A 27,495-nucleotide genomic window follows, 5' to 3' on the forward strand; every position below is an offset into this window, starting at 1 on the left:
ATCTAACCTGTTAGTGTCTTGTAATATGAATCTTTCTCTATCTGTGTAGCTCTTGACTCACTTGATACTACAGGAAACCCTCCCCCAGTGAACAGTTCATGTGAGTTCTCTAACAATAGGGTTCAGACAATACTATCAGATTCAGGAGTATGGTAATTCTGCTGATCTGGAAGTAGAGGAAAGGTCACTGGAACATCATGTGCACAACAATTTCCATCATGATAGAAAGAGAAATTGAACATAATGTCCTATCAAAGTTTTGCAGCTGAACAATTTGTACTAATTTGTAACAGAAAATATGTTTCTCAAATAAATCTACATTGCCCACTGGTGTTGAAAACAGATGCTTCTTCAAGAAATAATACTACCCAGAGGTGCTTCATTTTGAATACCTGTTACATCTTCTAGAACATTGTGACTTTTAATGCACAATGAATGTTCCTCTTCTTTACATACACCACAGTTCTATTTCTTCAAGCAACACTACTTAATAATGTTTCCTGCTTGTGAAATGTTTAAATGTTATGGTTATGAAAAGGTTTTGGGCTTTCTTTCCCCCACTTCTTTTTCATTCCCCCAAATAATAAGTGTTTTTGGAGTCTCAGTGCCTTGCCACTAAAACAGTTTCTTTAAAATTATCGGATATCGGATTCTTATCTCATTATGCATGATCTAGCTTTCTTTTGTGCCTCATTATGCATGATCCAGCTTTCTTTTGTGCCTTGCTTCCCCCCCCCCCCAGGACCAATTGCAGTCATCAGCAGTCGTTAACAGCCATCAACTGGTTCACCACTCCTATCAGCCCATCACCCATTCCCACCCCCCACCCCCTGAATATAAATAAGGGTCTGGTTGATTCTGTTTCAGTGTATCTGAAGAAGTGTGCATGCACACAAAAGCTCATACCAAAATAAAAACTTAGTTGGTCTTTAAGGTGCTACTGAAGGAATTTTTTATTTTGCTTTAAAATTAGAGTATTTCATAAGAAAGCTAATAGTTCTTTACCTGTATTAGAAATAATTTGGACAATAAATCTCCAATGAAGTACTATGCCCATCTATTTTCATGAAAGCAAATCAACTGCAGATATCAGTGAGGAAGACAGCATAATCAGTTTGCCTCCAGTAATAGTCTACATTAGCAATTAGCACAGAAGTCATGGCATTTAAGTAACCTATGTGCAGTATTACAGGCACCAAAAACTACCTTTTAATTTGGCAAATTATGGTCAGACTAGCCATTCACTATGGGGCAAAATGATGAATTTGACTGATCTGATCCATGGTTTTTATTGCACTGTGGACTGAGACAGTTATACATACCCGCCAACATTTCTCCAATGAAAAAAAGGATGCCCTATTCAACAACAATATACTCTGCTCATCTAACTGGGTTGCCCACTGTGGGTGGCTTCCAACATACATAAAAACACAAGAAAACATTTTAAAAAACTTTCCTGTGCAGGGCTGCCCTCAGATGTCTTCTAAAGGTTGTATCTTATCTCCTTGGCTCGGGGGTTACTGCATACCACCACCACCCCAAATTCTGGAGTCAAATCAGAAACTGTGATGGCTTCTGTAAATCCAGGACTGTGCCTGGAAAATTGGGACACTTGGAGGGTCTAAGTTATTTGGATCATGGCTATCCAACACTAATATCATTTCCTCTTAACTATTAAGTAAATTTAATGTTTAGTTAAAGTCAGAATTGGAAATGGACACTATTGCCAACCTATACAGGTTGCAATAAAAACTATACAGGGATGAGTTGGGTTCATATATCTGTTTAGCGCTGAAGAGCACTGGATGACCTTGGACAAATTATTTGTTTAACATTTCTCACAGAATTTTTGAGGATAAAATGAGACATCCCATATGCATTCACTTGTGTGTTCTAGGAGGGAAGAATTTATCCACACATGGGATCCCATCATGATCCTATCAGTTCCACTGGGTTCTTCCCTCCCTCATCATCTAGCAGCGCAGCAGCCATTCTATTAGGCTGCAGCATGAGCTGAAAGCTGGCCCAAACTATTGTCTCTGCTGGAAAATCAGTTCCCAGCAGACTCCTCTGGTCCCTGGACTATGTAAACCACTCTAGGGGCCTCTTTGATTAAAGAGCAGAGTTAAAATCCTGTAAATATGTAATACACAGAAAATTGTTGTTATTAACTGTGGATTGGGACACGTGTGGCACTGGATTAAACCACTGAGCCTAGGGCTTGCTGGTCAGAAGGTCGCCGGTTCGAATCCCCACAACAGGATGAGCTCCCGTTGCTCGGTCCCAGCTCCTGCCAACCTAGCAGTTTGGAAGCATGTCAAAGTGCAAGTAGATAAATAGGTACTGCTACAGCGGGAAGGTAAATGGCATTTTCGTGTGCTGCTCTGGTTCGCCAGAAGCGGCTTTGTCATGCTGGCCACATGACCTGGAAGCTGTACGCCGGTTCCCTTGGCCAATACCGCAAGATGAGCGCCGCAACCCAAGAGTCGGTCACGACTGGACCTAATGCTCAGGGGTCCCTTTACCTTTACCTTTAATTGTGGATTATCAACAAATTGCACTACTTCTCTGAGACAAGTAACCCTTACTTGCTTCTGTATTTTGAATGTATACTGTTTACTTTTTACTACTTAGAAAAGCTGCCTCCCCCTGTATATTGTCTACTGCAATTATTAAGTTTGCAGATGACACCACCATAATGGGTCTAATAACAGGTGAAGACGAATCAGCGTATAGAGGGGAGGTCCAAAAAATATCTACATGGTGCCTAGAGAACAACTTGCACCTTAATATCAGCAAGAGAAAGGAGATGGTGTTGGACTTCTGGAGGAAGAGAGGAGTACTAGCCCCACTGTACATCGGGGAGGGCTGTGTGGAGAGAGTCTCTTCCTTTAAATTCCTAGGAGTTTATCTCAGTGAAGACCTTACTTGGAAAATCAATACAACCCAAGTGGTTAAGAAAGCCCAACAGAGACTCCATTTCCTTAGAGCATTGCGAAAGAACGATGTCAATCAACATTTAATGATCTCCTTCTACCGGTCCACAATAGAAAGTGTCCTTTCATATTGCATCACGGTGTGGTACGCTGGCTTGACATCAACAGATAGGAAGTGCCTACAGAGGGGGGTGAATACAGCACAATATATTATGGGCTGTCCCGTGAATCCGCTGGATGACATCTCGGAAGACATTGCCTCAGGAGAGTGAGGAAAATGCTTAGGGATGATTCACACCCTGGCCAGCACTTGTTTGATCTCCTGCCCTGGGCAGAAGATATAGAAGCACAATTAGTCCCACCAACAGGGTAAAGAACAGCTTCTATCCCTGGGCTGTTAGGCTGCTGAAGGAAAAGAGAACAACAGGGCAGCTGACTTTCGGGTTTGGTGGGTGTGCGCCAGTAAACGAGGGGAATTAAGACTAAGAGAGCTGAGTGGGGGTGCTCGTGTAATCTCACTGTATACAAGTTGTACAAGTGACAATAAAGTATTTCATATATGCAGCAGTGACTGGTGCTGGATCAAACAATTTCTATCATCTCCTGAAACATGAATTCTCCATTAAAAGAACTGTCGAGTTGGAAGGGATCCCAAGGGTCATCTAGTCCAACCCCCTGCAACTCACTGAGGTTGGGAGTCCTGAGTGCAATCCTGACATTTCTGGAGCAAACCTGCAGAGGCCAGGGCGGGAAGAGAGCCCTTTCTGTCAGTCTGTCGAGTTGCTGCAAAGGGTCAACAACAAAAACCATCCAGTCAGTTATGACAAGAGTTGTGTTTGTGTGAGAGACAGATGGCCGAGGAGGGCTAGACAACCTTCCCGACCAGCCCGACCGAGGACGTCGAGGTTCCCCTCCCGCCGTCGCAGCCCCTCCCATTGCAAAAAGCTGAGCAGGAACCCCGCCCCTCTTTGCGTTCCGTCACCATGGTCACCGCGGGCCTACCGCCTTCCCAGCATCCTCGCCTTCCGCCCTCCCCCGTTTTGTCTAGGCCTCTCGGGCTCTATGTCTTGAGGCGGGGCTTTTGCCTCCAGGCCCCGCCCACCGGGCGAGCTGCTGGAGTCGAAAGGCGGCGCTGCCTCTGAAGCGGCCGTCGGAGAGACGGACGGACGAGCGGAAGGTGGAAGAAGCCTCGCGAGCGAGCGGTGGGCGGTGGCGGCGCGAGGTACGGGAGCTGGTGCGTTGCCTTGACGACGGGGGCGCTGCCCTCGCCACGGTTCCTGAGGGGCAGGGGGCCGTGCCGTTGCCTGGCAACGGAGGGGGACAGCGGCTGTGAGGGGGGCGCAAGAGATGGGGCTCGGAGGGTCGCGGGAGGAAGCCTGGTGAGAAGCACCCCCTCCCAGGCTCCAACCGCCCAAGGACCCGCGGGCTGGGGGGGGGGGGGGATGTCATTTTACTATCTTGTAAAACTGCCTGTGGTGGATCTGTATCCTGAAAGGTATGATATAAATGAACCATAATTCATCAATGGCCATTGAAAAGACTAGCCAAACGGACAGAAGACGAGACACGAGAGCACCAGGGAGCTAGCCACCCAGCATTTTGAGAGGTCCTATGCCAGAGGAATGTCAGGAAATGCCATTGCATGCATATCATATGCCAAAAGAATCTGTCTGATCACTGCGGGAATCGGAATGCTGGACCAAATCGACATTTGATTCAATCCAGGAAGGCTCATCTTCCATACTTGCAGAAAAAAGATGAAAAATATTTCTAAAATCACCCGTTCCAGGTCTGACCACCAATAATCCAAGAATCAAGCTGATGTTCATATTTCTACACAGGCACATTTTTACCTGAAGGTATATTTACAACAGAACCAAACTGGTGCTGGTCATGACTCAGGTGTATCATACCTGCTTTTACTCACCACACTTTAAAAGATGGAGAGGAGGAGAAAAACAAATCCAGAGAGCATGTTGCATACAACGAGACACAACAAAGAGTCCCGAATTTATGACATAAGGAAAAGTTGGTGGAACTGTGCTTGTTTAGCTTAGAGAAATGAAGATTAAAGCAGTACATGATATCAGTTGGCAAATATCTAGACTGCAATAAAGATCACATGGAACTGTTCACCTGAGTCACAAGGGAAGGGCAAGAATCAAGTTGAGACACAGCAGATTTAGGCAGGATAACAGAAAAAGCTTTTGAAACTTAAGCACAGTTAGGCAATTGAATAAGTGATGTAGGGAATTTGTGGAGTCACACCCACCCACCCACCCAAAATGTTTTTGACAAGAGATGAGCAAACAGAGGAATCCCTGCAAATTCAGTAGACAATCTGCAAGGCACTGAAGGCCAGTCTTCAAATCCCTTCAGGTGATGTGGTTACCTCAGTCCTAAATTCACACCCACCTATACCCAGTTCATCACACAAAAAGAGGGTGGGGAGAAAGCTCGCAATGCTTATATTGCCACACATTGTGCAAAAGCAGCCATAGGTAAAGGTAAAGGGACCCCTGACCATTAGGTCCAGTCGTGACCGACTCTGGGGTTGCGTGCTCATCTCGCATTATTGGCCGAGGGAGCCGGCGTATAGCTTCCAGGTCATGTGGCCAGCATGACAAAGCCACTTCTGGCAAACCAGAGCAGCACATGGAAACGCCGTTTACCTTCCCGCTGTAGCGGTTCCTATTTATCTACTTGCACTTTGACGTGCTTTCGAACTGCTAGGTTGGCAGAAGCTGGGACCGAGCAACGGGAGCTCACCCTGCCACAGGGATTCGAACCGCTGACCTTCTGATCAGCAAGCCCTAGGCTCAGTGGTTTAACCACAGCGCCACCTGGGTATACCCAGTTCATCACACAAAAAGAGGGTGGGGAGAAAGCTCGCAATGCTTATATTGCCACACATTGTGCAAAAGCAGCCATAAGTTATGTTAAGTCAGTGCACACAATTAAATGTCTCACAGCAAACCCTCAGTGCCATCAACCTAGGAAGACACCTGACTTAAAACAGTTTGACTAAGCCGGCAGTTGGCAAAGGAATCTCAGCATGTGCAAACATTGTCTTACCCTAAGGCTACTGCCTTCCACAGATAACATGCCACCAAACACTGTCTCCTGAAGCTCTATTCCCAAGACACCCTTTGTGTGGGATTCCCAAAGCCAACAGTAAACCTGGCAAGATATTTTGATTAAGTCCTCTTCCTAATGTTGCCAACTGTCCAGGAAAAAAGGGGGATCCTTATTCCTAGCCTTCCCTTGTGAATAAATGAAATGGGGAAGTCACTTTCCTAGCTCAATCGAGAGAGCATAATAAGACTCTTAAGAGATTCTTAATCCCACAGTCACGGGGTTGAGCCTCACATTGTGTGAAAGATTCTTGCACTGCAGGAGGTTGGATTTAGATGACCCTTGTGGTCCCTTCCAGTTCTACAATTCTATGAAATAAACTTCTGTCTAGAAATGAAGTGGCCCTATGGGGAAAGGCGCAGTCCAGCTGAAACAGGCATTGTTGTTGGTATTTGCTTTCATGCCACCCTCTTCTGTACATTACATGAAGAAGTATTTCTGAACCTATTACCAATTAATCTCTCTCTGCACAGAATTGTTAATTTTCTCATAGGGCAGTTAAAATTTAATTTCTAAAGTTGAAGTTTTTGTACATGGAATTAAATATTTTCTTCCAGTCTCTGTGGGAGACTGATTATTAACTTTGAATACAGAAGCCAGTGTGGTCAGACTCTAATATAATAAAGCTCAAACATGGATTGCCAAATTGAGGAATAGGAAATAATACATGGATTTACCAACCCAGATGAATAGGGCATGTGTGATTATTGACAGCAATAGGCCTGTGCTTTATCTTTTTATCCTGCCCCTTCTATAAAGAGCTCAGTGTGGTGCATATAGGGGTTATCTTATTTTATCCTTGTAACAGCCCTATGACATAAACTGGGTCAAGAGTTTGTGACTGGCCCTGTAGCACTCATACGGTAGCTTCATGACTACAGAGGGGCATGATCTTGAGTTTTCCCTGCCTGTGTCCAACTATTTGGCGGCTACATTACATTGACTTCTTGACTAGTGACAGTACAAAGCACAATCTTATTAACTCTGTGTAGGGCTGGCAAACTGGCTTGCAGGATGTCATCCTGGTGATGATACCGGTAGAGCTCCCATCATCCACAATCCAGGAGGAGAAAAGGCTTAGTGATCTGATGATCTTTTGCGTAAGGATAACACAGACATTTCTCCCTTACTTTGGACAGAGAGAATGGCAAATGGTCCAAGGTGGGGTTTTTTGTTTTTCTTATGTCTGTTTTCGAAGATGTAGCTGTTTTGGAAGTAGTTCAAGGGGCTGGTTCTGTTCCTCAGAAGGACTTTGATCTTAGAGTAGTTCAGGAGATTCTCCCCAAATCCAGGGGACAAAACCAAGTTACACCTTTCCTTGTTCTGGTCTCCGACTGTAATAAATTATCTATCTATCTACCTTTCCTTGTGGCACTCAGCAATACTCTCAATGTGGAGTTGGAAACAAGGGGGAGAAAAATATATGAATGAATAAGGAGACTTACAACTTATGCCAGAAAATGTTATGTATTACCTGCTTCAAGATGCCATTCATGGATTCACTTGTTGCTGCTGAATTTCGAGCATGGTGGTGACTGTTCTCTGTGGGATCAGGGCAACAAGAAAGCCAATACCTACTGCCTCATGCAACCTGTACAAGGCATTTGGGCACCACACACAACTTTTATAGTTGCAGAATGAATTGCATTTCTTGAATACAGTGGTACCTTGGGTTACAAATGCTTCAGGTTACAAACGCTTCAGGTTACAGACTCTGCTAACCCAGAAATAGTACCTTGTACCTTGGGTTAAGAACTTTGCTTCAGGATGAGAACAGAAATTGTGCTCTGGCAGCAGGAGGCCCCATTAGCTAAAGTGGTGCTTCAGGTTAAGAACAGTTTCAGGTTAAGAACGGACCACCAAAATGATTTAAGTTCTTAACCAGAGGTACAACTGTAAATTGGTGTAGTGAGCTTTTGCTTCTAAGACTGGAATTTTAAAAGAATTTGGCAAGAAGTAGAATATTTTTTCCACTTATTCAAGTATCTGTATTGAAATATTTTTACTTTTTTTAAAAAAAGAACTCCCCTCACTCCCTCAGTCTGTGCTGTAATTTTTGCCCTTTGGCATTTTTTTTTTCATTTTACACTTGATCTTAGCCAAAAGGCCGAGTCTGATATCCTCAAGGTGCATTCAGGAACACACATTGTTAAGCCTTGCCCAGGTTTGTGTAAAACAACATTGTAAACATGTTGCTCATATTTCACCCCAAAATGGATTAGACCTTTGAACTTCCTAGTTCAGTAGTCTGGCTGTAGCAACCAATACTGAAGTTGAAAGTCACCTTAAAACTCAAAGGCTGCAATCTTAATGGATGTTTACTACACTGAGCATGGAACATACACCAGAGTAGGCATGCATAGTACAGTGGTGCCTCGAGTTACAAACGCCTCAGGTTACAAGCACTTCAGGTTACAAACTCTGCTAACCTGGAAGAGTTCCCTCAAGTTGAGAACTTTGCCCCAGGATGAGAATGGAAATCGTATGCTGGTGGCGCAGCAGCAACAAGAGGCCCCAATAGCGAAAGCACGCCTCTAGTTAAGAACAGTTTCCGGTAAAGAACGAACCTCCAGAACGAGTTAAATTTGCAACTAGAGATACCACTGTATTGAACTGTTCGTCTGTTAGCCAAAGAATCTGCTTCAGGATATATCTCCTGAGGTGTGGTGGGACGCAGAATACAGTACATCCACAAGGACATAACACACCCAGTAGAGGAGAGATCTCACTGGTGAAAAACACTCCCTCCAGCATGGGATTTGAAAAGGTGTGAATCACTTTGCTTCCCCATTGCTTGGATTGTTCTGCCAAATTAAAATCAGTATAAGCAATAGAAAATATCAAAATACCCAAATGCCCACCAATCACAGTGAACATGTGTTTGTGAGCTGTAGTCATGCTCTCACCATAAACACTGATGACATCAGAGCCCATGGCAGAGGTAATCCTTCAAGTACGCAGGCGTTGAAATCTGGTTAGGGCTTTAAATGTCAAAACAAATGCTTTGATCAGAGTTGGATTTGTTAGAAGATCCAGGCTCTGTCTTTGAAATTCTCTGTATGGCATTAGTACTAATACCAGTGTACTGGAAGAAGCAAAGATCACCAGTGTTGAAGCAATGATTCTTCAACATCAACTTTGTTGGACTGGTCATGTTGTGCGGATGCCTGATTATCGTCTTCCAAAGCAACTACTCTATTCCGAACTTAAAAATGGAAAGCGTAATGCTGGTGATCAACAAAAGAGGTTTAAAGACTGTCTCAATGCAAATCTTAAAAAAATGTAGTATAGACACTGACAACTGGGAAACACTGGCCTGCGAGCGCTCCAGTTGGAGAACAGCTTTACCAAAGGTGTCATGGGCTTTGAAGAAACTCGATCTCAGGATGCAAGGGAGAAACGTGCTAAGAGGAAGGCACGCTTGGCAAATCCACACCGTGATCAACTCCCGCCCGGAAACCAATGTCCCTACTGTGGAAGGATGTGTGGATCCAGAACTGGCCTCCACAGTCACTTACGGACCCATTGTTAAAACCGTGTTTATGGAAAACAATCTTACTCGGATACGAGTGATCGCCAAAGAAGAAGAAGAGGAAGAGGAAGAAGAAGATGGCATTAGTCATCCTCCCTGTAAGTAGTGCTGCTATTTCATCTACCCTAAAATGCTACTGAGTTGCATTTTATTTTGAAGCTGAAATGGGATGAATGATTGATGTTGTTTTTTGAAGCCAGATTTGATGATGATGATGATGATTGTTATTTAGTTAATGTGAGATTGTTTTAAAAGAAAAGAAAAAAGTGAAATCTGAATTTAATAGAAACAGGCTAAAGCAAGGACTACAATTGTTATCTTTTTAAACTGAATCCATGACTGTATCAAACACATGATCCTAGTATAAAACACATTGTGTTAGAGGAAGTTGTACCCAAAGAAGGGACCCTAGGAAGATTATATTTTCAGGTACAAATTATAAATGTGCACAACTGGCATACACTATATTTATTATCGGGTTGAGAATTGTAACTAAGGACAAGCAAGAAAGTGTTCTCACAGGCCTTGGGATCTAGCTCCTGACTTTAGGAGATACTTTTAGGAGATATTTATCTTATCTAAATAATCTTCCTTCCCTATCAGGGTGATTTTGTTTTTACTTTTTATGTCATTTAACTATGCAAACAATGCAGTTTGCTTGGTGCATAAGCAGCATTTGCACCCTGCACCCTGACAGACCGTTGGTAACTATGTTATTATGGGATTGTATTTGAGTCTAGTCAAAGGAGAGAGTGTGTTGCAAGATAGTGTGCAAGACAGAAAATCAGTTTTGTGGCAGAAACCACACTGGTTCTCCTTTGTTCCCTTTTGCCACTCCTGTCTTTGTACCCTTCTAGCATTCCGTTCCCTATTTCTGGAACAAGTTGCTCCTTTCTATTCGCCAAGTAACTTACTTGCTCATCCTGTTTAAAATCCTTCATTAAGCTTTCATTCACTCGTTCATAAAATGTGTGCTTCCTCCAAGCTTGAAGACTCAGGACTAGAAATGGATTTCAGTATATTCAGTGTGAAAGTCCTCACCTTGGCTACCTTAGCCTTCACCAAGTAAAAAAATGAAATGAGTATTTGTAACTTTTTGGAATGATACTCAGGCTTGTGCTTCAATTAACGGACAGCCTTTCTGTTCATTACTTGCATCGGAACATAGTGTGTGGATGGCATTGTTAAATACCCATCTGTTGATCTTGGCTTTCACAAGAGAAGGAGGCAGTCTCCCTTGTCTTCAAGGTTTCTCAGTCAAGCCCAGAACCTTGAATTGTACCTAGAAAAAAATATAGCCTTTTGAGCGGTGCTACATATGGGATCAGAGAACGCTTCCAGGCAGTGTTCAGTGGCAGCTACAATCAGAGTGCACTACAGTAATTTAGCTTCTCCGGGAAAGCCTTTCCATATCTGTATTGGCATTTGTACAACTTCTGTTACCTTCAGCACCCTTTGCAACACTCCTGGGCTCCTTTTACCTTTGCCCAACTGTATTGTGTAGGCTATGGCAACACTCGCTTTGTGATCATGATCTCAACAGCAGCTTTGGAAATTTGCCATGTGCCTGACACCTTTTGCACCTGCCTATCAACCACTTGCGACCAAGTGAAGATGCCCAGGTGCCAGGATGGTGCCTGACGTCTCCACCATCTGGAGATGCGTGCCTGGGGATCCTTGCATCTTGACTGTAGAATTATATCTATTATACTTATCTACACAAACAGAATGAATTTCAGGGACCCAAAAGTCATTGAGCTACCTGGCCCCAAAATGGGAACCAGGCATTCCATTTAGGTGACTAATCCTGGTTTAAGGAGCCATTTGGCGTCTAGCTTATATATCTTGAGTTTCTAACACTACTTAATAAAATGTTGATGCAAAACAAATGAATTTAGTGGTTAACACTGAAGCCTATCTCTTTTTCTAGAATGCGTATGATTGGCGTTTGCACTGCCTCACTTGGTTCTTTTGGCCTGATGCGTTTTTTTGGCTTGGCCTGGTCATGGAGTATTGCAGTTGCTCTGGGCATTTACCTTGGCACTGGTGGCTGGACATTTCTCCGGATCATCTTTAAAACAGCCTTGAGAGATCTCCTGTAAGTACAACTTCCTCTTGCTTTGTAATGTGCTTGCTTGTTGTTTACATCAATCAGGGGTGGCCAACTTGCAGCCCAGATCTGGCCTGTCGTGCCATGAGAAGTGGCTCACCAGCTCTGAGCAGTTTTATTTCCTGATCTGATCAGGAAATAAAACAAAAGCGCACATAGAGGGCTTTTCTTTCTGACCTTTGCACTGAGCACCATAGAACTAAGATTGGAGCAAAAGCCCCCTGCCTGATCTTTAAGAGTATAAAACACAACATTTCCAGACACTCTCATCCCAGCACTGGAGTGGTGAGGGTTGGCAATGCTATGTGTGCACATGAATGTGGAGAATGAGAGAAAGGGACGAGTGTACTTTGGTTATATGTCTGGTGGAAAAACTGTGTGTGGTGAATGTGCTTGTGGAGCAAGTGCATGTGTGCTGTCTGTGTTGTGTTGTGTTGTGTTGTGCTGGATGCAGTCACAGGAAGCTCTGCACAGTGCATTGGATTAGCTGTGTTGCTGAGCCAAAAACCATGTTGAACTCCATGCTGCCTTGTCTTTTCCTCTCTCCCTTTTGGAACCAGCAGTGACACACAGTGTTGGAGAGGTGGAAGAGCATTGCAGCCTCAGCCTACTACTGGCTGTATTTGTAGTGAGCCTGTACGCACACATCTCCTTTGGCCATGGCCCTCAGGCTGAAAATGGTTTGCCCCTTATGCCATAAATACTAAAGGTGTTCTCACACCTGATAGACCTGCATATGGCTCAGTGTGCTAAGGACTTCAGTGGAAGTGGAACTTGTGGTGAATTGGCTTTATTGCTGCTGATGAATCCAAAGATGATCAAGGCACAACATTCTAAATCTTCTGTTTATTCAGTCTTGTGTACTGTACTTATGAGGAAAGCGACCCAAGGTTGGTTTATCTGGGGACAAAGCTCTGTTGAACAGGTCACCTACATGAATGGAAATACTCTTAACTGCGAAATGAAACTAGAAACTAGCTAGATTGCTTCAGAAGCAAAGTACCATACCATTCGTATACATCTGAAAGAGATAGCTCTCACTTCCTAAGACTCTAGGCTGTTCATGTGGAAATACACAGTTAAAAGCAGATAACATAGAATCATAGAATCATAGAGCTGGAAGAGACCACAAGGGCCATCCAATCCAACCCCCTGCCAAGCAGGAAACACCATCAAAACATTCCTGGCAGATGGCTGTCAAGCCTCTGCTTAAAGACCTCCAAAGAAGGAGACTCCACCACACTCCCTGGCAGCATATTCTTGATAAAAATTCCATTCCTCAGCTATTGTAACTTAATGGTTAGAGGTAGATTTGGGGCTGAGCTAAATGTTGTGAAAATTATTTTTCTGATATCATTTTTAAATGAAATGCTCCCACAGGAGGCTGTGACCTTGAAGGAAGAACTAATTTGTGGTGGGTAGCAGGTGGGAGAGAAGGTTGCTTAAAAATTTGTTAGCTATTGGTCTGCTCAAAACCATAATTGGTGTTAATGTGAAGAATCCTGAAACTACACATAATGTGAAATGCTAATAAATTCTACTCAGTCATGAAGCTTGGGGCCAGGTCATCGGCATAGCCAGGATCTTTGTTAAGGGGCAGGACTTTTGAAAGGGGGCAGAGCCAATGTGATTGGTCAGTTAATTAAGTATTTCTATTGCCTTACTTGATCTGGGGAGGGAGCAGCTGCCCCCCGTGCTTCCCCTTGGCTGCGTCCATGGGTCAGGTACGGTACTAATTCTTGATCCAATGTACATCATACTATTGTTGTGATGATAAAAAGAGATAAAGCTTCAGAATCCAAATTAGACAAATTAAAAGTTTGAGAAGGGAAATAATTTAAAAGCCAAATTCAAATTCCTGCTTGGAAATAATTTACACCTAGAAATTATCATGAATTCTGTGTGGAGTTTATGTGTATACAGGTACAGTATATGGGTTTCTTTCTCTTTGTTTTGTTATTATTTATTCAAAATATTTTCAATCTGCTCACCACTGCAGGGTGGGGTACATAATATAAATGAAAAACCACCAATGCAACCATATAAAAGAACAAATACAAAAGAATCACAAAAGCGGCAGTAACAAGAAGAATCATCTATAGATGAGCCATAGATGAGCTTTCTTGCTTGAAGATATAAACTGTATGTTGGATCCATACCGCTCTCCTGTGTGCCTTGCTCTGTAATTGAAATTGACACCTATTTTCTTCAAGTGCATATATCCTTGAGATTCCTGTGTTGTCAAAGGATTTAGGGCTGCTGCATTCTCAAAGACTGCTTCACTTCTTACAGTGGTTTTCAGTGTCCTCTGGATCTCCACTTCCTCCCATTGCATGGCAAGTGAGAAATAACGGGAGAGAATAAAGCCCCCTTAAGAATGTGGAAAGTGCAGCTAAAGCTTGCCAAGACTGTTCTGTTTCCTTCCTGGCAGAGCTGAGGGCAGGGTCACTGTGACAGGCAAGCCTCGCTTGGTTGGTGAAATGCCAACAGCCTATTACTAAACCAGTCTCCCTTCTCCCCAATCCCTCAAGGCTCCTGCTCCAGTCAGGAGGGATGTGAAGGATTTTTTAAAAAATGTTATTGATTTGTATTGGCAGTCTAATCCTTGGGCAGTCTTCCGTACTTCTCTTAGATCAACAGCAAATGACATTTTTGGTACAGAATGTGTTTAGTGCAGCCCTGTTAGTCATGTCTTGATGCTGTGGCACTTTTTATTATCTTCCTGATGAGTCTAAAATGGATTCCTACTTCGAAATTGATCATAATTGTCCATTACAGTGGTACTTTGGTTCTCAAACGGCTTAGTTGTCGAACAAATCAACTCCCAAAGACTGCAAACCCGGAAGTAAGTGTTCCAGTTTGTGAACGTTTTTCGGATACCGGATGCCTGATGCAGCTTCCACTTGAGTGCAAGAAGCTCCTGCAGCCAATGGGAAGCCGCACCTTAGTTTTCAAACTGTTTCAGGAGTCAAACGGACTCCTGGAACAGATTAAGTTTGAGAACCAAGGTATCACTGTACAATGGAAGATGTTTTAAGTTATCCAAAAAACCCCAGAAAGATCAGTTATATTTGTCAATATAATTATATTTGTCAATATAATTCTTAATGTCTCATAACCCTGACTGGTTGAGGTGTATGCAATATAATTTGCTTTGCGTCAGCTTTAGGAGCCCTTCTACAAATGATTGCTCCTTGTTGCTTTCAGACACAAATTGAACCTGAAAATACAGCATTTAAATTGCAAAGTGTTCCTCCTTTCTCCACTCCCTTTTGTTCCCTTTCTGATTCACCTTGCCCATTCATCAAAATGCACAAACTTCAGGAAAACCTTCTGTAATAAAGTACATGAAAATTAGTAGTGATTTTTTTCTGTGAAATGCTGTATATTTAAAAATTTTTAATCAAATGTTTTGAATACAGCACTTGATTTTAAAAAATGAAGTATTGGGGCTCAGGTCTGCTTGGGAGCTCTACCATATCCACTGCAAGGAGACATTTTCACTTTAGTTGCACTAGTTGACTGACATGTTTTAATTCATTATGAAGCTATTTTATACTCTCACTTGTTGCAGCTCTCTGGTGTCTTGGGCAGAGGTAATGCTTTTGATCAAGGGATTGAACCTGCACCTTCTGAGTGCACATCATGTATTCTGTAAATGATTTCCTCTGTTGTATATTATTTCATATATACTATTTACAAATTGGGACATAGCCACAGAAAGGAGGGTTTGGTGCCAAGTGTTGTCAGGCTGTAATACTAAGGCCAACAGCATCTACAGTCTCCCTTCCACCTAATGCGCCAATGGAAGCTTGCAATGACATGCACAACTTAATTCTGTGCATGGCAGCTGCACGTGATTAATTGGTTGCAGGCCAGAAACCAATGCGTACCTTGTTTCAAGGGGCTACTATGAGCCTAATTCTTGTGCCCGAAGATTATAAGAGAATCTAATGAAGAATTTGAAAATGTTAAAATCTCAGCTTTCAGTTGCAGAGAAGTTTTTTTTTTTAATATACAGGCCAGTGTTTAGGGGTTGGAATTTTGTGCTCTTTTGCTTCTTTAATAGCCTCTTGCCCTATTCTTATCTCCCCTCCTCCTCTTCTGCCTCACAGCACCACTTGTTCCTAAAGACATTCCAGACTGCAAACCTGAAAACATTAGGCTCAGAATGAAGTGGCAGTTTCATGCAAAATATGAACATTTGTATGCAGTTTCTTTGCACAGGATTGTAGCCAGTATTAGTTCTACTCAAAGTGGATCCATTGAAATTAATGAATGGGACCACCTACTCTAGGTGGATACAACCCATGGTTTTCTCCCCTGGTTCTATATGTAAGCAACTCTAAGATGTAGGCATAGAGAAGCGAAGGACTGGTCTGGCCATGGAGTGATGTGTGGACTTACGAATGACTGTTCTATCCAGAGGCGGGAGCTTCTCCAAAGGACTGGGGGAGTCGGACGCAATGTCACATGACATCCTGACGTCGCATATGACATTGTGAGGAGCCAGGGGGCGGAGCCAAACACCCTCTGAAAATGGCGGAGGCCCAGCCCCCTCAAAAAATACATTCAGGGGGCCAAAACTTCCTTGGCCCCTATGATTTTATCTCCATCCTTGGTTCTGCAAAGAGTTATATGGACTGAGAGATCTAGGGAATCATACATGTCTGCTTGTATATATTCTGCACTAATCTGATGGGTGAGAAATTCCTGTGGCAATTAGGAGTTTAGTTTCCTTTGGATGAGAGAGAACCAGACACTTAGTGTCCTTTTGTAACCACTTGCTTCATTTACACATATACAAGCAGAGCATGAGAGACACAGCAACATTCCTAGAAACAGACAGCACAGCTGAAATGGGAACTGTTTCAGCCAGATCCGAGGCTTGGCTCTTGTTGATTTTAACGTCAACTACAGTTCACCTAAGGACGCGGGTGGCGCTGTGGTCTAAACCACTGAGCGTAGGGCTTGCCAATCAGAAGGTCGGCAGTTTGAATCCCCCCGATGGGGTGAGCTCCCGTTGCTCGGTCCCAGCTCCTGCCAACCTAGCAGTTCGAAAGCACATTAAGTGTAAGTAGATAAATAGGTACTGCTCGGGCGGGAAGGTAAACGGCGTTTCTGTGCGCTGCTCTGGTTCGCCAGAAGCGGCTTTGTCATGCTGGCCACATGACCCGGAAGCTGTCTGCAGACAAACGCTGGCTCCCTCGGCCTATAGAGCAGGATGAGCGCCCCAACCCCAGAGTCGTTCGTGACTGGACCTAATGGTCAGGGGTACCTTTACCTTTACAGGTCACCTAGAAGCCAACTCCCAGGGACTGAGGACTCTTCAGCCCCCCCCCAAAATATTTAAGGCAGCCAGCCCACCCAAAGTTGATGGGCATTGCCATTCAAATGGTGTGGGTGCTCTGCATCTTGTGATCAAATATGTGGGGCAGGGCTTACTTGGCCCCCCTCCCCAATGTTTTATGCAAGTTGGCACTCCTGACAGCTCATAATATTTTTTTTTCAAATTCAAAACTGCATATTGGCTCCAAATGCTCTCTGTTCTTTCCCATTAGCTGGAGGTTGTTACCTTCTGAACTCTTATGGTGTATAACCATTCATTCATTCATTCCCAGCTACCACAGAACTAGAAGTCTTTTGTTTTAAACCCCTGACCTCCAAAGGCAACACTTCATTAAAACAATTCACAGTAAGATGACCAAACTTGCAACAATTTATCTGGAAGATGTTGTTGTAGAGAAATTTTTTTCTGAGTTTCCCAAATCTCCCACATAACACTTGGCATTAATTATGGCAGGGTGGGATACCACAGACCATTGCTTCTTAGTACTCCAAAATGTGAGTTAAGCAGGAAGCAGCAAAGAGGCAGCAATTCATTATCTCACAGTGAATGAAAAAACAAACAAACAAACAAACATTTGTATGTACTTGTGTACGAAATACTTACCGTAACATTCAGTATGTCTTTTTGGTTTCTAGAGTGCCCCTCCTCCACTTTGTGGAGCCAGTGTGTAGTGGTTAAGAGCGGTAGACTCGTAATCTGGTGAACCGGGTTTGCGTCTCCGCTCCTCCACATGCAGCTGCTGGGTGACCTTGGGCTAGTCACACTTCTCTGAAGTCTCTCAGCCCCACTCACCTCACAGAGTGTTTGTTGTGGGGGAGGAAGGGAAAGGAGAATGTTAGCCGTTGTGAGACTCCTTTGGGTAGTGATAAAGCGGGATATCAAATCCAAATGCCTCTCTGCATTGACAACAGACTCTGTTTCTTGCAGAAAGTTTTGAACAATTGGTGCTTATAAGCTAAGATATCAGGAGCTATAATATCTAAGGGTTCAGCCTTTGAAAATCTTGAGTGTTGGGAATTGTTAACTGAGGGTAGATTGTGGCACAAGTTCCCCAGTACAGTAGTTTAAATTGTTGCTTCCTTTGAAGCACCAAGTGCTGGTAGCTGTCAAGACATAAAAATACTTGGTTAGATGAACTGAGGATATTTATGTCTGTATGCTGCAGCTGAGGGCAGAACAAGTCCAGAACATGATATTGGACATAAAACACAGCTTCCTCAAAAATATTGGCTTTTTAAAAACAAAAACAAATTTCTAGCCCTTATGACTGAAGATGTGATTGAAAGTGTGTGGGTGACACTTGATGAAATCTCAAGAAGCCAGAGAGATGTGTGACTACATTTTTCACTGGTTGGGAAGGTCTGTATGCCCTGACTAGCTCTTTAGCTCTCCACAGGGCTATTAAAATCTAAAATGTGCAAAATAGTGAAAACAAACTTGTAGTATTAAGTATTCAAAGTAAGGAGGGGGAATGCATATTTAGCTGGGTGTAGAATTTAGATTGATTAGATGCAGATTTTTTTTTTTGTATGAAGTAATTTTGGCATGGTACTGACTGTGGGTCTGGCGCAATATAAGTAGCTCCTTAATTGAAGTTAATATCTGTGAAGTCTGTATCTTGAAGAATGAGTATCTGGACAAGACGATACTCTGGTATATTGCTGCCTTTCCCTCTGAACAGGGAGCATTGTGTTAAGTGCTATTGTAACTAGATTTTCCTTGTTGCAGGGGGCTGTCGGTGCTCATACAGGTTAAATATAAATTGTACTGGCACCGGAAAGCCAAGAGCAATGTCCCCAAGATATTCCAGGATGTGGTTCGCCGACATCCAGAAAAAGTGGCCTTTATCTATGAAGCTACTGATGAGAAATGGACTTTCCGGCATCTGGATGAATATTCTAATGCTGTGGCCAACTTCTTCTACCAGCAAGGTTTTCGAGTTGGTGATGTCATTGCCATCTTTATGGAGAGTCGACCTGAGTTTGTGGGCTTCTGGCTAGGGATGGCCAAAGTGGGCATTGAGGCAGCCCTCATCAACTTCAACTTGCGTCTTGATTCTCTGACTTACTGTGTGAAAACATCAGGGGCAAAAGCGATCATCTTCGGCGCAGAGTTGTCAACAGGTGGGACTCCATTTGGTTTGCTGCTCCTTAAGCACTTCTTGTTGCACTCAGAGGAACTACACCAGGCATCCCCATACTGCGGCCCTCCAGATGTTTTGGCCTACAACTCCCACGATCCCTAGCTAACTGGACCAGTGGTCAGGGAAGATGGGAATTGTAGTCCAAAACATCTGGAGGGCCGAAGTTTGGGGATGCCTGAACTACACTTTTGTTTTGTGAGGAGGGGGAGAAGATTGATTGCTCACTTCCTCAGGTGCCCAACTGAAGATCTGCAATTGCACTGTGGTAATTTGGCTCTCAGTAATATTTGCCAAGGTTGAATTGGTTGATCTGTTACGCAATGGGTCATCTCAAGGCAGTTCTAACATGTTCATCATTTCCTTGGTGACAGAAGTGGGAGCAGGTTTCTCTTGCTCTCTCCTCTGTGTGTACTTTGCAGAAGCCAGTGTGGTCTGGAAGTAGAGGCAGAACAGTAGATGGGTGTCAAGGGGCTTCTCAGACCCTAATCCTCCACTTCACACCCATCGCCCACCTGGCCCCCAAAATGGACATTTAGCTTCAGTCTTCTGCTAGGAGGAGCACAACTATATTCATTAGTATTTTAATTATGTTGATGTTTTCTGTGCACCCCTCGGTAAAACGCACAGGGCAGTGTACAACCAGAACAGTACATATATAGAAACACTACTAGAATAAAATGGCTTAGGTAAAGGATGCCTCAAAAGCTTTCCACACAAGCCTGTTTAGGCTTTAAGATCCTCACCAGAAGAATCCCTACTGTTGTCCCTCCATCGTATGAGACATTATGGAGGGTAACCTGTAAAAAGGCATTTTTGGTTGTGGTTCCTCAGGGAATCTCGCCTAGTCCCATCTCTGATATCTTTCCAATCTTTTTACAAGATGTTTAGTTTGACTGATGCATTTATTGGGCTCTTAAAATGCTCTTCTGTTGTATTGTATCAATCTTTATTGATGCTATATTGTTTAAGAATGCTGCAAATTCTTTTGGGAGGTTTTATACTTTAAAATCTGTGTATCGGTGCTTAAAATAATAAAGCAGCAGAAAGTAGCAAATTAAACAGGACCCCCCCCCCCCCGCATCAGCATTGTTAGAAAGATCTGTAGTGCAAATGGCAGGATACATATATTTTAGTATATCTTCTGTATACAGTGGTACCTCGCTTTACAACCACAATTGGTTCCGGAAGTCTGTTCATAAACTGAAGCGTATTTAAACTGAAGCGAACTTTCCCATTGAAAGCAATGGAAAGTGGATTAATCCGTTCCAGACCATGAAAAACACCCCCTAAAGCAGCAATTTAACACAATTTTTACTAAAATAAAAAAAATTCCTTCAGTAGCACCTTAAAGACCAACTAAGTTTTTATTTTGGTATGAGCTTTCGTGTGCATGCACACTTCTTCAGATACAGTGAAATGGAAGTTTCCAGGCACTTATGTAGAGAAGGGGTGGGGAGGGGTGGGGATGGGGAGGGGGGATCACTCAGAAGGGTGGTGGAAATGGGTGATTGACTGACTGATAGCTGTTGATGACCGCAAACGACTGCAAATGGTTTTGCATGAAAAAGCAAGGGTTGAGATGGCTGAAGATCGCTTATCATGTATAATGAGATAAGAATCCGATATCTCTGTTCAAACCAGGTCCCTCCATGGTTTTGAGCTTGGTCTATATGTCCATCCTGTATTTTTATAGTAGTGTCCAAAAAATGTATTTCTTGCATAGATTGGTTCATTGTTAGGTTGATGGTGGGGTGAAAGTCATTGAATGTCTGGTGGAAGGACACATGGACAACAGACCCTGGAAACCTTCCACCAGACATTCAATGACTTTCACCCCACCATCAACCTAACAATGAACCAATCTATGCAAGAAATACATTTTTTGGACACTACTATAAAAATACAGGATGGACATATAGACACCACCTTATACAGAAAACCAACTGACCGACAAACATATCTACATGCTTCTAGCTACCATCCCAAACATACCAAACAATCCATCGTATACAGCCAGGCCTTACGTTACAACCGCATCTGTTCCAACTCTACAGACAGAGAATCTCACCTAAGAGATCTACAGCAAACCTTTTTAGAACTAAAATATCCACCTGATGAAGTTAAACAACAGATCAACAGAGCCAGACAGATACCTAGAGAGAACCTGCTGCAAGACAGACCCAAAAAAGAAAATAACAGAACACCACTAGTCATCACATACAGCTCCCAAGCTAAAACAGTACAACGCATCATCAGAGATCTACAGCCTCTCCTGGACAATGACAGCTCCCTTTCTCAAGCTCTGGGAGGAAGACCTTTCATTGCCTACAGACAGCCACCCAATCTCAAACAACTCCTCACCCACAATAATACAACCACCAGACTTAACATGGACACTGGTACCAGAGCCTGCAATAAACCCAGATGCCAACTTTGCTGCCACATACACCCAGACAACACCATTACTGGCCCCAACAACATCCAACATACCATCTCAGGACTATTTAATTGCTCATCTTCTAACATTGTGTATGCCATCAAATGCCAACAGTGCCCTTCAGCTCTCTATATTGGACAAACAGGCCAAACCCTACGCCAAAGGATAAATGGACATAAATCTGACATCAGGAACCAGAAGACAGAAAAACCAGTAGGAGAACACTTCAATCTCCCAGGACATTCTATACAAGATCTCAAAGTAGCTGTCTTACTACAAAAGAATTTCAGAAATAGACTGGAAAGAGAAGTTGCTGAATTGCAACTTATCACCAAGCTCAAAACCATGGAGGGACCTGGTTTGAACAGAGATATCGGATTCTTATCTCATTATACATGATAAGCGATCTTCAGCCATCTCAACCCTTGCTTTTTCATGCAAAACCATTTGCAGTCGTTTGCGGTCATCAACAGCTATCAGTCAGTCAATCACCCATTTCCACCACCCTTCTGAGTGATCCCCCCTCCCCATCCCCACCCCTCCCCACCCCTTCTCTACATAAGTGCCTGGAAACTTCCATTTCACTGTATCTGAAGAAGTGTGCATGCACACGAAAGCTCATACCAAAATAAAAACTTAGTTGGTCTTTAAGGTGCTACTGAAGGAATTTTTTTTATTTTACTTCGATCCAGACCAACACGGCTACCTACCTGTAACAATTTTTACTGTCTACCAAGACCATTGATACATAAAATGAAGGCAATAATCAATGTACTGTACTATAAAATAATTAAGACAGTATTGTAGATGAAAAAAATTACTGTAACTTTTATTTTTCTTACCTAACTTTGGGGCTGGGTTCGGGACACAACCACGGAAGTGCTCCAATGCCTTCGCAAAGGCCCGGAGCGCCTTTCGGGAAGCCTGGAGCAACTTTGACCGTGGGACGCCGTGTGGCAGAAAAGCAAACTGCGCTGAGAGAAAGGAGCCTTTCCCCGACGCAAGTGCCCTGCGCTGCGGCCGCGTCTCATACAAGGCGGCTGAGAACAGCGCGGGAAACCCAGGGGGGTGGGTTCCATTCGGAAGCTCTTACCTCGCACGTAGAAAAGGGCTCCCAGTAGCAGCAGCAACAGCGGCTGTGGAGGAGGAGGCAGGCGGACGCCCCTGAGTCGCTTCATGGTGGAGACCCCTGCTGCAGCTCCCGCAGCCCCTGCACGACACAACCTCTCCCCTGCTTGGCGAGCGGCGATAAATTGAGTTCTTCCAAGTCATTTCACTGCACAGCGGCAACGGCGGCATCCACGGCTCTCCGTCCCTCTCTCTCTGCGGTGCCGGCCAGGCGACCTTCCGACTCCTCAGAGCGGCCGCCGCCACCACCAGGCGCCAGGACTGCCCGGGGTGTCTCGCGGTGCGTCTGGCTCTGGTTGGAGCGACGGCGGCTGCTTCTCTCGACCCTACGCCAACGTCTCTCTCCACCCCGCAGGAGCGCGACGGCGAAGGCCCGGCCTCACAGAGGGGTTGAGAGAAGCGAGGCCAGGCCTTCACCGTCGCTGCTGCTTCTCTTGACCCCGCGCCAACGTCTCTCTCCACCCCGCAGGAGGGTGACGGCGATGGCCCAGCCCCACTTCTCTCGACCCCTCCGCGAGGCTGTGTCGTGCAGGGGCTGCGAGAGCTGCAGCAGGGGTCTCCACCATGAAGCGGCTCGGGGGTGTCCGCCCGCCTCCTCCTCCGCAGCCGCTGCTGCTGGGAGCCCTTTTCTACGTGCGAGGTAAGAGCTTCCCCCCGGGTTTCCCGTGCTGTTCCCAGCCGCCTTGAATGAGACGCGGCCACAGCGCTAGGCAGTTGCAGCGGGGAAAGGCTCCTTTCTCTCCGCGCGCTTTGCTTTTCTGCCATGCGGCGTCCCGCGGTGAAAGTTGCTCCAGGCTTCCCGAAAGGCGCTCTGGGCCTCTGCGAAGGCATCAGAGCGCTTCCATGGCTGCGTCCCAGTCACGGACACTCCGATGCCTCTGCGGAGGCCTCCATAGGCCTCGGAAACCTCGGGTTACTTACTTCTGGGTTTCGATTGTTTGTAAACCGAAAGTTCCACTGTATCTGCAGCAGGTGGGTTTCTGTGCCTGTGGCCTTTGTTGCAGGGAGAAGATCTCTCTCTCTCTCTCTCTCTGTGTGTGTGTGTGTTACAGGTAGGTAGCTGTGTTGGTCTGACGTAGTCGAAACAAAGAATAAAAAAAAAATCCTTCCAGTAGCATCTTAGAGACCAACTAAGTTTGTCATTGGTATGAGCTTTCGTGGGCATGCACATCTGAAGAAGTGTGTATCTGAAGAAGTGTGCATGCACACGAAAGCTCATACCTATGACAAACTTAGTTGGTCTCTAAGGTGCTACTGGAAGGAATTTTTTTATAGTGTGTGTGTGTGTGCACCATTAGTGGATAATGGTAGCAAGAACATGCTAGGTTTGGTTCCAGGGCATTGCTGTGAGGGTGGATATTATGTTGGGAACGTACTAAGGCAAATGGCTAGCCTGCATCTTTTTTGGCATGCAATTAGCATAATTTGAATATCATTATAGTAAGCATGGCATGAAAATTTACATTTGGGTTTATTGTTCTTTTGGAATAAACAGATTTCCCACCAGCTGTAGTTTGGCATCTTCTCAAAATTAGATTCTGAAAACTCTTTGCCCTTGGGTGCCTACTGTTTTGAGTTTCTTGTAAGGCTGACTATGTTTTGCAGCAATATCTGAAGTGAATGGGACACTGGGGAAAAATATGGTCAAGTTCTGTTCTGGAGACTTCAAACCTGAATCCGTTCCACCAGGCACCAAACACCTGGACCCTCTTCTGACTAAGGCATCAACATCTCCTCCAGCTCAGGTTCCAGCCAAAGGATTAGACGGTATGTTTCCATACGACCACACGCCTTTCCCTAAGGAATCAGATTATCCTGCATAGTCCAGCAGGAGCCTCTGACAGGCACCGATTCACGTGACTAGATGTCTCAGCCAGGCACCTGTCCTAGTTTCAGGAAGGCATGGAAATTGAAAGCTTGTAACCTCAGGGCTGTTTGCTGGGTCAAGAGAGCATAACTGCATCTTGCAACCTGGGCTGTGGGCCACCACAGCTCACTTTTACCGACACAGAAGCCCTTCTGCTTATTGTTCTGCTCTGGGTTTTTTGTGTGTGGTTTTTTTTCAGAACAGCTGCCTCGGAGGCAAGTAGTTTGCCAAGGTAGATAGAAATAACATACAAAAGCTGAATGTCTCACTCATGCTCCACTTCTGAATTTTCTTCCTAGATCGGCTGTTCTACATCTACACCTCTGGCACAACTGGAATGCCCAAGGCTGCCATTGTGGTGCATAGCAGGTGAGGGGCATCAACATGACTTTCCTGGGAACTTAGTCTGCCAATATTCAGTATAGTGTTTAATTTGTGATTATTATTATTTTAATATGTACACAAATATCCAAGAAGACAGTAGGTTGCCAGACACTTGTCTTTACAGCTGTCTTCTTGGAAGAAGGTATACCGTTTCCTTCCTGTCTTTGAATTATTGAGAGGAGGCAGCAGGAGCAATGAAATTCAGGAGCTTGTGGTGTGTGTTGCATCTCCTCCTCACCTCCCATTTTATACATCGTCACCCCTAGGATAGTGACCCTGTACCTAATCACATATACAAATTTAGAAAGCTATGTTATATCAAGCCGAACCATTGGTTTGATTATGGCCTACAGTTTCCTTCGCAGAGAAAAAGTAAGAAACCCCAAGGGCCAGGTGGAAATGAATTCTATAATAATATAAAACACTGAGAGTGTTATCTATGGAAACAGGGCTACCTAAGAGAATTTGATTTCTCCTCTTGTATAGTGTGTGTGTGCACGCACGCACAAATGGCTGGGGCTATTTGGGGTCTTTTGGATAGAAATCATGCAGGAGCCTTCATCATGGGGTTAGTACCTTCTGCAACTTTTTTCTGAGATGTACCTGTGAACAAGAAATAGGATCCTGATAATAGTCTCCTTTGTTACATTGCCTGCATGTTCCTCTGTTGGTCTGCTTATGTGAGCTGAAATTGTCCTTATATATTGCAAAATACATGTTTTTACCAAATACTTGCTTTCTTCTTGCTGCTGCTAGATAGAATTAAGTGGCCTAAATTCATACATGCTTTTTGTTTCCTTGTAGGTATTACCGCATAGCAGCTTTTGGTTATTATGCCTACAGAATGACCCCCAATGATATAATCTATAACTGTCTACCACTGTATCACTCAGCAGGTAGGCCATAGTTGCTGCTGCTTGTTTTAGTTATGGAGGCTTGCTCTGGCATTGTTGAAAGATGATGCTTTCCTCCCGGTTCATGGCAAACCCGCCATGCTGACAACCTTTCTCTCTTTCTCTTAGGGAATATCATGGGTGCTGGCCAGTGTGTGATCCATGGCCTGACTGTAGTGATTAGGAAGAAATTTTCTGCCAGTCGCTTCTGGGATGACTGTGTGAAATACAAGTGCACAGTAAGGAGAGCCCCAAACTCTGCTTGTAGGCACCACAGTTTGTAGGAGGTGGGAGCAAATGCATTTGTGGGGAGGGTCTGCTTGGAAAGAAAGCTCCAGTAGAAAAGGTTAACAGGAATGAAATCAGAAATTACCTTGAGGTAAATGGGGTACTCCAAATGATATGTGTGCACTAGTTCCTTGCAAATCCCTGTTTCAGCTGGATTTATAAGATCCCAAAGCTGTTTCAGTCACTGAAGGGCAATTGGTATTGGCACATTAAACATCGTGGATGTTCCTGTCAGTGTATTGAAAAAATATAGCAAAGGTTCTGACCTCCTTTGCCTGCTTTGCCTGGTCCTCGGACCCTAGCCGGCACAAAAGACTCCACAAAAAGAGTGTCCTTGCAGAGTATTTTCTGCTTTTATTCTTAAAAGTCTTTAACTGCAAAACGACTAACTGTACAGACATCAACACCACCAGCTTTCTCTAACCAACCCACCAGCTAAGCACCACTAACATTGAGCGCTCTATATATGCAGTACAATTAGGAGAAAGGTTGCATGAGTCATCGTAGGCCGCTGACATGCTGACTTAGTTCTTTTCGCATTAAAGAAACAGCAGCCTATTTTTAGCCGTGACACGCCTTCTGTTTCTTTAAATGCAAAAACCCCAACAGAAAACAAAACATACATACACTATATACATAAACCCAGTTTTGTCATCAATTCATTATGACATGTTGCTGGCAAAGGCAACAAATCAGCAATATTGTGATTGACAATACTCCAGTTTGATTAACCCATTCTGTACACAATCTCTAACATTTGCATGACGGATGGCAATATGCTTTCATTATTTCCGAGCCCGCTAATGCAATGCATGATTGACTATCTTCATATACTTGGATAGGCAAATCTACTTTACAATCTAGATCTTTTAGTATCTGTATAAACCATACAATTTCATTGCATGCTAGCGACAGGCTCCCATATTCTGCGTCACAGGATGAGGTCACAGCAAATCCTTGTTTCTTTGACCGCCATCCAATTATGGAATTGGCAAACATTACAACCATTCCACTTGTAGATTTTCTGGTAGTTACGCAGCTCCCCCATTCTGCATCAACAAATACTTCTAGCCTCTCATCTTGTGTACTAGATATCTTTAAACATACACTTTATGTCCCCTTTAGATATCAGATAAGCCTTTTCAAAGCACACCAGTTGACAGTACTGGGTTTAGATACACGTTGGCTCAGAACATTTGTAGCACATGCAATGTCTGGCCTTGACCACTGGCTTAAATACAACAGTGATCCTATTTTTGAGTGATACAACTCAGGCTGATCAAATTCATCAC

The 27,495-nt window shown here is 44.0% G+C and overlaps 1 protein-coding gene across 3 annotated transcripts in view; it reads left to right on the forward strand.

The window, feature by feature from the left end:
- Positions 1 to 4,043: 4,043 nt before the first annotated feature.
- The window catches only part of SLC27A1 (solute carrier family 27 member 1), a 51,187-nt gene continuing 27,735 nt past the window's right edge, over positions 4,044 to 27,495 (forward strand). Inside the window, exons 1-7 of one of the 3 annotated variants that reach the window (XM_035101807.3) lie at positions 4,044 to 4,170; positions 11,534 to 11,701; positions 18,792 to 19,186; positions 24,377 to 24,538; positions 24,938 to 25,007; positions 25,827 to 25,918; positions 26,045 to 26,154. In XM_035101807.3, coding sequence (XP_034957698.1) covers positions 11,535 to 11,701; positions 18,792 to 19,186; positions 24,377 to 24,538; positions 24,938 to 25,007; positions 25,827 to 25,918; positions 26,045 to 26,154 — 996 coding nt within the window. In that variant the 5' untranslated portion in view covers positions 4,044 to 4,170; position 11,534. Of the gene's footprint in view, positions 4,171 to 8,538; positions 9,702 to 11,533; positions 11,702 to 18,791; positions 19,187 to 24,376; positions 24,539 to 24,937; positions 25,008 to 25,826; positions 25,919 to 26,044; positions 26,155 to 27,495 lie in introns of those variants that run through there. The other 2 variants (XM_035101793.3, XM_035101801.3) reach the window with 2 other exon arrangements.

Source organism: Zootoca vivipara, chromosome 2 (assembly GCF_965207765.1).
Source record: "Zootoca vivipara chromosome 2, rZooViv2.hap1.1, whole genome shotgun sequence".
Taxonomy (NCBI): Eukaryota; Metazoa; Chordata; class Lepidosauria; order Squamata; family Lacertidae; genus Zootoca; species Zootoca vivipara.